This window comes from Myotis davidii, unplaced genomic scaffold (assembly GCF_000327345.1).
Source record: "Myotis davidii unplaced genomic scaffold, ASM32734v1 scaffold208, whole genome shotgun sequence".
Classification (NCBI taxonomy): domain Eukaryota; kingdom Metazoa; phylum Chordata; class Mammalia; order Chiroptera; family Vespertilionidae; genus Myotis; species Myotis davidii.
The window spans coordinates 2,669,869-2,682,497 of NW_006299706.1; the positions used below are offsets into that span (position 1 = coordinate 2,669,869).

Genomic DNA, 12,629 nt, shown 5'->3' on the forward strand with positions numbered 1-12,629 from the left:
TGGGTGAGTGCGAGAAGGGCTGGACTCTTGGCAAAGAACAGGAAGTGGGGAAAGTTGATGGCTTGGGCTTAAGAAGAAAGTGGGGTAAGGGGAGATGCAAAGGTTAGGTTTAGATAGGTAGTATGGAGAGATGGGGCCATTTAATTAGGATTGTGTACTGTAAACATGTCCTGGCAGCTTTCCAACCCCTCCCTGAGCACTGGCTTGTGACCGGTCCAGGTTCCTGCTCTGGAGTTGCTTCTAAGGGGAGAGACCTGAGACACACCCAGAAAACCACAGTGCCCAGACCACTTATCAACATCCAGAACTGAAAAAGGTGTTTGTTCATTGTGGTGAGGATGAGGAGCCTGGGAGTGAGTGGGGTGTGGAGGGGTCAGTCTGGGAGAGCTTTTTGGAGGAGGAGGAGGAGGAGGAGGCCTGGTTTTGGCCAAGAGGGGCCAGTAGGCTGCACAGGAGGGAGAGAGAATGGGGATCAGGGGTGGTGCTCACGGCAAGGAAGACTTGGCTTCCTGCCCCTGACTGGGATTCTGGGCATGGTCCCCTAATCCATCTGCGGGAGCGCTGAGGAAGAGCACAGCACAGCTGTTGTGAGGGTGCCCAGAAAGAGATCGCTAGGGAAACAGGACAAGAATAGTCCTTCTAATGCCCAGCACCACTCCACACTCCGCTACCTTCTCTCCCTGTGGGGATTTTGCTTTCGGTGTCGTGGCCACCTCTCTGCCCCACTCCCTCTTTTCTCCATTCCCCATCTTTCTACCCCAGGAGACTGGGGGTGGTGGTGGGGTGGTGGTGGGGAAGTGGGCTTTGCCAGTTGTCTTCACCCTCACCTCTGCTCATCATGATCCCTTTCTTTTGGGCTGGCAGCACCCACTCTGGTCCTGACAGACAAATCTGGCATAATGCCTTATCTCTCAGCCTCCACCCCTCCCTCCACTTTTCCTCCACCCTCTCCCCTCCCTTCACTCTTCCCCCACAGCCCTCACCCCTTCCTTTTACATTCCCCCAACCCCCATCTCTCCTTCCACTCTTCCCCACAGCCCCCACCCCCTCCCTTGAGCTGGCAGACAATGATAAAACCCCTATACACAAGAATGCTCCATCTTGGGTTTTATCCCCTGTTTCTCCCCAGTCCCCTCTCTCATCCCCTAGTCCCTCCTCCTTGGTATGCCCTAGCCCAGCCCTCAGCCTTTTCTCCTGGGCTGAGAGTCTAGTACCTGGTACCCCCTCTGCCTGCAGGAGGGCACAGAGCTCCCTGCCCTGGCCTGGCTGTGAGTTCAGCTTCTGGGATTTCCCGTTTACAGCCAGCAGGAAGTCTGCCTTGGGGAGGGGAAACCTTATTCTTGGCCTGAGGCCAGATACTAAGCAAGACCAAAGTTCAGGGGAGGAGCCTGTTTCCCTGGTCAGCTGGGGACTCCCACTGACCTCTACTATTCAGGTTCATGGGTTCGGGCCTCAGAGGCCCAGAGAGCAAGGTCAGATGGAGGCAGAGGGAGAAGGAGGGCTGGAGAGCAGTGGGGTGAGAGAGACTTTATGCTGACCTGCCTGCTGGTTACCTGTCTCTTGGCTTGTCCAGCAGTAGGCTGGGAGGGGGAATGTCTCAGGACGGTCTGCCCTATCCCAGTAGGGAGTGTATGCTAGGGGGGCATGGCCTGGGCACACACATGGTTGGTAAGGGGCCTGTAGCAGCAGTACCACCCTCTCCAGCCCCCGGGGAAATCCAGATATAGCCCTAGAGTAGAGCTGCCGTGTGGGCAGAGTCCACACAGGTCTCATCCTGAGACATCCAGGGATTAGGTGCAGGAAGGGAGGGTTCCTGGAAGCCAGCCTTGTTCTCTGGTGCCTCAGTTTCCCCTGCTGTTGAGCTGTTGCTATTGGAAGCTCATAAACTCTGTGGAGGGGGTTGTGGGGAGTGGCCTCCTTTCCCAGTGGCTCTGGCCCAGAAAAGGCCTCGCAGGCACGGCGGACTCCTCGCTCTTCTCTGAGTCTCACCTCTGCCCTTACCCAGTTTGCCCCATTGCCTGGCTCCAAATGAGCCCCTGGGGATCCCTCAGCAGCAAACACATCAGGAAAAGAGCAAGAGTCAGCCCCCAGGGAGCAGAGCAGACCGCACTGGTGACTGTCACATTGCACACTGCCCATGCCAGCCCCTCAGGCCTTCCCTTCCTCATCTCCCACTCTGCTCCTCAAATTCAGGCTGGGGTCCCCTTTTCAGGGCCCTAGGCGCTGGCATGGGGCGGTGGGAAGAGAGAGAAAGTGAGACAAAGGGGCAAGTACGTGGGAAGGAACCACCGGGTGGGCTGAGGTCAGGGTCAGACGTGGGGGCAGCATTGTGGAGCCAGGAGTATAGGGAGTAGCTGTGCATTGGGCCAGCGCCCCCTGGTGGAAAGTGTTGCAGCTGCTACCCAGAGCCAGGTCTCCCAGCCCTGCTGCTGTGGCTACCTGGGCATTCTTCCCTGGACATTTGGAGAGAGTGGAGCGTACAGCCCCGCACAGGGTCCAGACAAGGTCTGCTTTAGTAAGAGTTGGGTTTGGGGAAAAGAAAAGAAAAAAGAAAAAACTGTCCAGGAATCAAGTTCCATTCCAGTGCCCCTTGGAGAAGTGCTTTCAGAGGAAACACTGTTTGGCCAGCCAGGGTAAAGACCTGGATCCCTGGAGGCTCCTGCCCCGAGGCAAAATTCCTGCCAGAATGAAAAAATATGCCTCCCTTTTCCTTTGCAGATGTCCTCCCTCCACCGTCCTGCCTGCGTGCTCTCATGTCTTCAGAACAAGACGTGGGACTTCGCAGAGCATCCACAGCCAGTGCTCGAGGCCTGGGCAGTGTGGGCCTCTTGCCAGCCCAGGACCTCCCCGAATCCCGGGTGACCCCAGAGTAAAGAACATCGGCTTCCGCCCGCTGCACCTCTTCCTTTTCCTTCCTGCTTCCTTCATCTCCTTTCTACCCCCCACCCCGCCCCCTCACGTCCCTGCTTCCCCGACACAGCCCGGGCTCTCAGGACACGGGACCAAATCTTTCTCTACTCTTTGGATACAGAGTGGGTTAGGCGGGGGAAGTCAATGTGCCAAGTCAGAGAGTTTGCTCGCGGATGGGTGTCATCCCGGGAAACCGAACCGCCTGCCAGGCGCTCCTTCACGGCATCCACCGAGAAGAGGCAGCGCCCCTCGTGGCCAGATCAGCGCGGCACACAGTGGTCCGCGCAGCGCGGGTGATCCTCGGGGTCCTTGACATGAAATGTCCAACGAGCTACGGACTAAAGCCTGAAGGAAAAAAAAAGGTTGTTCCTTTCTCCTGGCTACAAGCGGGGTTTGCAAAAGCAATTGTCTAGTGTTTCAGGGTTCAGAACGCGGATAGTCCCACAGATTCGAGCGCGAGGATCATTGCCGGGCAGGAGAAAGGCTAATGAGCCATAGAAGCCCCTACTGCGCACCCAGCCCTCTAGTTTTACACTTCCTGAAGTGCAGGGACTCGGCGGAAGCTCTCTGGCCCCCATCTGTGCACCACCCAACAGCTAAGCGTCTGGACCCTAGAGAGAGGGGTCTTAGACTAATCGGGTGGGAAAGGAGCGAGGAGAACAGGTTTTGTCCCGTAGACGTAAGTATACTAGTACTTGGTCAGATTCAGTGGCGGATGTTAAATAAGCCTCTGCTCTGGTTCATATCCTGTTAACAGTGGCTGCTCGTAGGGAATTGAATGTGGGGGAGAGGAATTGAATTTCCCCTTATGCACTGGGGCCAACTGGAGCGGAGGAAGGAGGTTCAGGCATTGGGCTGAGTAGCATTCTCCCACAGGTGGGCTCTTTAGGGATTTAGCCCCATCCTCTGACTCTCTCACTGGTTCTTAAAATCACCTTCCCCCTCCTAAGGCTTGTCTGTGCTGGTGGAATGAGGGTTTGATCACAAGGGTTAATGGTTTCCTAATGATTGGATCCCGCTTCCCACACTTAAGAATGGCCAGTTAATAAATACACACAGTGGAATGCTTTACAACCATAAATATGAGAAATACCTCTATGAACGGTATGGTTCAGAATGTTCTTTATGTGAAAACTGCAAGTACAAAAGAGTGTGTACACAGTATGCTGTCTTCTGTACAAGGAAAAGGAGCAATAGATATGCTTGTTTTACAGGAAGAATCGGTCAGAAAATAATGAAATTTTTTTTTTATCTACGGATGCATGGGAATGGAGTATAAGATATAGAGATGGGAGGGGCTTTTTTCTAGTTTTATTTTTTACTACAGCTTTTTTACTACAGTTTTTATTTTTAAACAATGTTAATGTTTTACATATTCCAAGAGATTGAAAAAGCTCTTCAAACTGAAAAAGCCGAACAAATGAATTTAATTATATATGAAATGATAATAAAATCACATAGAATATAATTAAGTAAATTTTGAAGGTAGTTTTTGTCTGTATACCCATAGTGGAGTCCATCTTAAAGACATCTTGAGCTTTACTTAGTAGGTTGATTGGGGTTTTTTTTGTTAGTTTGTTTTTTGTTTTTTTGATTTCAGAGAGGAAGGGAGAGGGAGAGAGAGAAGCATCAATGATGAGAGAGAATCACTGATCAGCTGCCTCCTACATGACCTCCACCAGGGATTGAGCCTGCAATCCACGCATGTGCCCTTGACTAGAATTGAACCTAGGACCCTTCAGTCTGCAGGCCGATGCTGTATCCACTGAGCAAAACCGGCTAGGACAGTAGGTTTATTGTTGGTAGTGGAAATAGCATAATTGTGAGGCCATTTTGTGTGTTTTGTAGGATAGAGAAAATTAGTAAAAAGAGTTGATATTGTCAGGAATCAAGGTTATCATCTTGGAAAAAGGGAAAAGTTGAGGAAGAACCCTATGGTGTTGGGCTGGAATTGGAGATAGCCGTATCACCTCATGATACCCACTGATAGGGTCTAAAAACAGTGAGCCCGGTGTGGCACAGTGGTTGAGCATCGCCTCTGAAACAGGAGGTTAGGGTTTGATTCCCAGTCAGGGCATATGCCCGGGATGCGGGCGTGATCCCCAGTGTGGGGCGTGCAGGAGGTAGCCAATCAATGGTTCTCTCTCATCATTGATGTTTCTATCTCTCTCTCCCTCTCCCTTCTCTGAAATCAATAAAAATATATTTTAAAAAATTTAAAAACAGCATATTTAGTGCTTGGTTTCTGAATACCATTTCCCATGAAAAAATTATGATTCATTGTAGAAATGTCTGCTTTGGGATTGGGGGACTAAACATACAAGCTGAGCCTAGAATATCTTATTGTGCCTAAAGGTTAGTTAGGTCATGTCAAAAGGTCACAGAAGCCAGTTTGAAGAGGTTGCCTGGTCAAATTAGAGACCACTGGAACATCAGAAAGAATTCTGGTGCCATCTGTTGTTTCCGTGACCAGGGTACATGAAGTGTAGACCATTCTGCCACAGGCTGGGTCACGTGACATCTACCACTCTCTACCTAAAGCCTGCAGGCATAACCTGATCTGCTGTTAAAGGTTTGAGGTTAACTGTTTCAGTCTGTTTCCTTCACAGGTCTTCATTACCTGTGCTACTATATGTCTCCACTTCTTTCAACTCACCCTATTCTCTCCCTCTAGTTACTCCCACAGTGTCCTTCTCCTCTCCCCCTTAACAAAATTTAATTCAGTTAAATCTTTAGAGCAGCAAATATAAAGGAGACTGGCTGTGTTGCTTTTGGAAAAGTCCAGAGGCCAGATATGAAAAACATAGTGAAACAAAGAGGTAGAAAATCAAAATTAGCCCTGGCTCGTTTGGCTCAGGGGATAGAGCATCAGACTATGGACTAAAGCAGCCGTGGGCAAACTACGGCCTGCGGGCTGGATCCGTCCTGTTTGAAATGAATAAAACTAAAAAAAATAAAGACCGTACCCTTTTATGTAATGATGTTTACTTTGAATTTATATTAGTTCACACAAACACTCCATCCAAGCTTTTGTTCCGGCCCTCCGGTCCAGTTTAAGAACCCATTGTGGCCCTCCAGTCAAAAAGTTTGCCCACCCCTGGACTAAAGGGTCCCAGGCTCGGTCCCCAGTAGGGGGCGTGTAGGAGGCAGTCGGTCAATGATTCATCATCACTGATGTTTCTGTCTCTCCCTCACCCTTCCTCTCTGAATCAATAAAAATATATTTATAAAAAAATAAGACAAAAGAAAAAGAAAACAAAAATTACCCTGGTATAATTATGGCCCTGAACAAAGCCATCCGAGGAGTGGTTTGCTGTCAGAATGAAGTATATCATCTGTTTTCATGTATAATGAAGTATATGTCTGGCAGAGAAAGGATCGCGGTTCTTATCCCCGGATGTATATTAGAATAATCTGGGGATTTTAAATATAGATGCCTGAACCCCATACCAGAGATTTTCATTTAATTGAGGTAAAGGTAGTAGACTGGGCATCAATATTTTTATGGAATCTGCATAGTTTATATGCATGTGTACCAAGGGTGAAAAAATTAGTCTAGGACTTGAGCTAATCCACCCCCGGATGGCTAAGTGTACAGTTTACAGAAAGTGCTGAAAATTAAATCTTAGGGTTTGCACTTCTCTAGCTAATGTCGGCATACCCTGGAACAAAAAGAAAAGAAAAAGTGGCAGATGTAAAGATGACATCACTTGTGTTCTACCCTATAAATTCTCTCATTTAAATGTGCCTGTGTGGCAATTTATATTCTTTAGGTCCTGAGACTACCAAGGCAGATAGATCTCTTTTTTTAAAATGTATTTTTAAAATACACTTTTTATTGACTTCAGAGAGGAAGGGAGATGGAGATAGGAACATCAATGATGAGAGAAAATCATCAATTGGCTGCCTCTTGCACATCCACTACTGGGGATCGAGCCCCAAACCCCCAGCATGTGCCCTGACCAGGAATCAAAACCTGACCTCCTAGTTCATGGTCGACACTCAACTACTGAGCCACATGGGCCAGGCTTAAGATTTTTAAAAATTGAATTTTAGAGAGAGGGAGAGGGAGAAACACTGATATGAGAAACAGCAATCAACTATTTTCTGCACACCCCTATCAGGGATCGAGCCCACAACTCAGGCATGTGCCCTGACTGGGAATAGAACCAGCAATCTTTCAGTACTGGTTCGGGTGATGGCCAAGCAACTGAACCACATTGTCCAGGGCAGCAGACAGATCATGATAATATAATCAGTAATCAATGAAGAATTCAATATTGCTGCATAATACTTTTATTCAACAGTTTTATGGAGAAAAACAATTTCTGTATGTGCAACATCACAATTTTCAGACACATCAGAGTTCAGTGACAAAATCCATTTGGAGAAAAGTTTTCAAACCCATTCTTGTGTGTTACTCCTCTATGAAATATTGAAAAGCAGCTCTGTACCTCAGCACTAAAGTTTACAAAAAGCACCATTTAAGGGACTCACATATTTAATTCTTTTCAAATTATAGTATTATTTCCCCTTTATGACAGAACTTCACTAATCCAAAATGCTTCAGTATAACAATAACCAACATCCTCCAATTTACCAATATTCAAACAAGTCTTACATAGGGGGCTCAGTGTGGAATTAGAATTAATAACATCAGTGAGCTTGGCCGTTCTAAAAACCTGAACCTGGTTAAGGTTAGTGCTCTGTAGACAAAAACAGAAAAGTAAGATGACCAATACATAATACTACGGTAGGTATCCCTTGACCATTTAACCTGACTACAAAATCCAGTGTTTAGTATATTTCACACCAATCTTACTGCAAAAGTACTGTACTACACACAATCCATTTCCAATTAATGTTAAAACCAATAAAAATTTCAATTTTTAACAAAACTTACTTCAAAGCTCAATTGAAAAAAGCAAATCAAGACAAAGCCCAAATATGAATCCTAGAGAGATTCCATTACTAAGAATCGGAGTTCATAAGTAGCAGATTTGAGTTTTTTCTTTTCTTCTTTCTTTTTGCTTATAATTTAAATTTAAAAATAGATAAATTCTTTTACTCCAAAAGTTTGGGCTCATTGCAGAAATCACAGCCCTTCAAGCTCCGATTGAGAATGGCGCTTAAGAACAGACAAATGCCTAGGTCTAGACTTTTAAAAGACAGACCTTAACCCCGTCCCCTCCCAGGTCCACCATCCCACTGATCACTAGAATCAGCAGTCCCTGGTAGAAGACAGCAAGAACTTGGCTTTAAGGATGAGTCAGAATAATGTAGGAACAAACTGTATCTGCGAGTAAGCCCATGCCCCAAATCACTAGAACATGAGGATTTAGAAACCTTTGAGAACAGAATGTATTTCAAACACACACAAACAGAGACTATTGCATATCATTTTTAGTTGAGGTCAAAATTTTAAAAGCCCTGTTTCCCCAGTTAAAAGCAGGAAATTCTATCATTAGTATGTCACCTTCATTTATAGCCCACATTAATATAAGCCCAGTCTGGAGGTAACACTTCTTTCAAAATTTAACTTCATGTTAGCAGCAAACATGGAGTGCCAATACTTTTCGAAGGTTTTATCTCAGATTCAGTAGGTCTACAAGAGACTAGAAATAATTGGAGGGGAGTAAGTGGGCCAGGGTTTGTAGGATTCTCTCAGAAACTTCTCTTAGATTCTTCTTTTATAGGATTTCTTTACTATGTAAGCATTGTTTAAAAAAGCCAAACTATTAAGGCCAAGCGTGCCCTTCACGGGTGTTGCTTATAGTGGTTGAATCCCATTCAACTCTAAGCATGACTTGAACGTTCTCCATACCAGCAAGATGCCTAACATTTATTTTAGGTAATGTTTGACTTGAGACCCTGATAAAGTCTACCTGACAAATGAAGTTGCATCAGAATATAGAAAAAAGGATAGAGAACAGGAACAAGAGGTGAAGGAATGATGCTTTTTTATAGTAAATTCTATACAGTGAAATCCAAGGACACCAATATGTTGTGTCTGATTTAATTTTTTTAAAAAGGATAGTTCTCAGTTATTCAAGTCTTTATTTTTCTAGTATTACTCCTCAACTCAGTCATTCTGTTTTTTCCCGTAAACCCAACACCATGATGTAGTTCTTTAAGGGTTAATCCTCCTGAGAGCTATTTTCTTTTTCTTCTAAACTCTTGTGAAATTGCTATAGTCCCTCCCAAAAGAGCTAAAAATATTTTTTCTTGCCTTTATTCATTTCTCAAATCTGCTAAACTCTATTCTGCAGAAAGTAAACTATTCCTTTAACCAATACAAAAGAATGAGTGGCTATACTTGGGGCTACCTTCCTCCCTCCCTATCTACCTTCTAAAACAGTTTCTTGGGGACAGAGCGTGACACGGCTTCTCAGGGCCATGGGACGTATTAGCCGTATAAAAAGGAACAATACTGAAGGAGTCATCATCCAATCCTCTCACCCACACCTTCCATACCAGCTCTTAGGATCCCGTCACATCTGGCTGAGAGATGTGACCGCAGAATTTGGGAAACTGACGCCCTCTGCATCTTTCCTGATTAGAAAGATGTGAAGGTCACCAGCACGAAAACCTACTGTCACTGAAGCCAGACCCAATTCATCAAAGCCTTTGGCCGGAAAGAAATTGAAGGGATCTCTTTTCCTGCCCCCTCGACTGACATACCTGTGTGGAACAAAAATCTTCATACGTGAACATATAGGCAATTACATTTCAATACTGTTGGCCAGAAATATGAGTGCAACAAAATCCTTTATTAACCACCACGATTTTGAATCCCCCTAAGTGGCCCACTTATTTAATGGGTATTAGAAAAAAAACAAAATTCTAGATTAACTGAAGATGACAAAATCCTAAGAGTTGGTTAAAATAGGATTTGGCCTGGATTTTTTTAAATGGCACACTATTCAAAAAGTGGTTGGGAGTATAAAAGTTCTCCACAAAAGCCTTTTGCTGCAGAAGGTGGCCGTAAGTGGCTAAAGCAATATTTATTCTCAGCAATTAACCACCAAAGTACTTAGCAATCTGCATTCCCAGCAAAACACCACCACCAGACCCTACTGCCTCATACGGGGATCTAAGAGGTCTACATACCCAAAGATAACTGCCTTCAGCTTTGTATGGGAAAGCAGGAGGTCACTAAACGGACCTGTGGATGCCCTCAGTGTGGCTGGGCTCATCTGAGCACTCAAGGAGTCTCTCAAGCATCAAGTTTGGACTCCTTCGGTGTTGAATGTTTGACGTGCATTTACCTGTAATGGAAGAGCCACAGATACCTGGAAAATAGGCTTTATCTTTGAACCCCAAGAATAGATTGAATGCTACTTTTCATTCCACAAATGGAAATCACTGACCCCACCTCATTATCAAATATATTTTTTGAAAAGAGGCGGAACAAAATGATGGTTGAGAACACCAAGGGTGCTTTCTTGCTTGTTGGCCTAATAAATCTTAAGTTGAGGTTACCTTTGAGGTGCATCACATGAGCCTGAATAAATCTGTACCTAGAGCAATATTTAGTGTAATGATGTGCGCAGGGTTAGCTACATTACTTACTGTAAGCTTAAGAACTAGACTAGGGAAGAAAATCTTGGGAACCATTTATCAAGAATTCTATGAAGTCTCATAAGACCAATGAAAAGGCATTTTTAATTAAAGAAAAATGTAGGCACATAAAAATCTTTCAAGGATGAAAGACATGAAAGTTTTGCCTGGCTCACGCCCACCTTCAAGGTTGTCTGCTCGGAGAAAGAGAACACGGAGCAGGGCCAGGCCAGGTAGGAAAACCTATAGGGATGTGCCAATACGGCCCAAGCTGTGGCATCAAACCAAAACAAGAGAGTAGACCTTCTGCATTCCGGCCTTTATTTTTTCTTGTTAATCCTCACCCAATGATATTTTTTTCCATTGATTTTTACAGAGTGGAAGGGAAGGGGAGAGAAAAATCGATGTGAAAGAGACACATCGATGAGTTGCCGTCCACATGCACCTCAACCGGGGCCAGGGATTGAACGTGCAACCCAGGTATGTGCCCTTGACCGGAAATAAAACCCATGACCCTTCGTGAGAACACTGACCAGGGCTTCCTGCCTTTCTTATAATGCTGAGCCATTTTCCTTCGTAGAAGTTAGAGCAAGTGGTAACCAAGTGGCCTCGGCCTGTGCTGGGCTAAAAAGGACTTTCTGGCAGCCCTAGTCTCTGAGGAGGGTCAGATATCACACAGACTTTGAAAGGAGTCATTTACCCAGTGAGTTTTTGGGTTAGGGGAGGGTCATGTATAGGATCTGAAAGAGGTTATGAAAGCAAGAATGTAAAATGAGAGGAAAAAAGGATTTTTTGTGGGGCATCTGGTATTATATAAAAAAACCCAGAGTGTATCCTCAGGTGAGGATGAAAAAAAAAGACCACCACAAAACAAACCAACCAACTAGCAACTGTGTTGTGCCATATACTCTGGGAATACAGAAAACCCATGCAAGAAAAGCTGCCCCTGAAAGGAGGCAGCTAGAAGTAGGGCCCGAGTATGGCACAGGGCCATCCCTTGGAGAGCCAAGGTAGCAGTGACAGACTCTCCACCCATCAAGGATACTGAGTTTGCTCTTCATTTTAGTAAAAAAAAGCTTCCTCTAATGAAGGCTCTTCCTGCAGCACCCCCAATCAGCTCTTGGTGCATCCCTAGAGGCAGAGAGAATACATCTAGCTAGGAGGCGTCCACTAACCTTCCTCGCACATGTATACATATATGAATTTTTTTCTTAAAATGAACGCCATGAATTCATAAGCCCCCTCATCTTCAATCAAATGCAAAAGCGGAGCATCCTAACTCAGAGGCTCTGAAACACACACATCAGCCTCAAAGCAAATCAGCCTTCCAGTCTCAGGTAAGACTAGTCTAGTCCAGAAAGGCAAGGAAACTGCTTCTGAAGCCTGGGAGGCCGAAGGGGATCCCTTCAGATGGGCTTGTACAGCAGCGTAGTGACATACTTCTTCTTGTAGCGATGGGTTGCACTAAGGACCATCACACTGATTAAAAGGATACCTACCATTAAGATGGCTCTGAGGTTTTACATCAGAATATCTGGCATAGTACCTGACACATAATAGGTGCTGGTGTTGAAGAAAGATTAGTCTCCTATTTCACTTCTTCCCCATTTTAAATTTGAATATTGGGTTTAAATCTAGCAAAGAAAAAAAGAAAGGAACACCCTGGCAATCCATTTATGGAAGGAATCTTAAATGCAATGAGAAGAAAGGGCAGTGATCTTTTTTAGGAAACCATTTTCAAGCCCTGCAGCAGGTCTAATTTCCATTTAAAAAGTCTTCTTTGATCAAGAGGGGACTCAGGAATCCCCTTCTATCCTTGAATAAAGTAGACCCCAAAATCCTCCTAGGAAAGACACTCAATCCAACTGATTAATTCCAAACAGCCTAAACAATCTGGGTCAAGGCCAAGGTGAATCCCAATACTCAAGACCAGTGTGAAAAGTAAAAGGTACAATTTCCGCCGAAACCGGTTTGGCTCAGTGGATAGAGCGTCGGCCTGCGGACTGAGGGGTCCCAGGTTCGATTCCGGTCAAGGGCATGTACCTGGGTTGCGTGCACTTCCCCAGTGGGGGATGTGCAGGAGGCAGCTGATCGATGTTTCTCTCTATTGATGTTTCTGACTCTCTGTCTCTCTCCCTTCCTCTCTGTGAAAGATCAAC

General features: G+C 45.5%; 1 protein-coding gene across 1 annotated transcript in view; it reads right to left on the minus strand.

Annotated features, from left to right (window-relative positions):
- Positions 1-7,188: 7,188 nt before the first annotated feature.
- The window catches only part of PRKAB2 (protein kinase AMP-activated non-catalytic subunit beta 2), a gene marked incomplete at its 5' end in the record, with an annotated part of 19,250 nt that continues 13,809 nt past the window's right edge, over positions 7,189-12,629 (minus strand). The window contains 2 exons of the mRNA XM_015571689.1: positions 7,189-7,371; positions 10,076-10,178. Of these exons, the coding sequence (XP_015427175.1) occupies positions 7,278-7,371; positions 10,076-10,178 (197 nt within the window). The remainder of the gene's footprint in view (positions 7,372-10,075; positions 10,179-12,629) is intronic.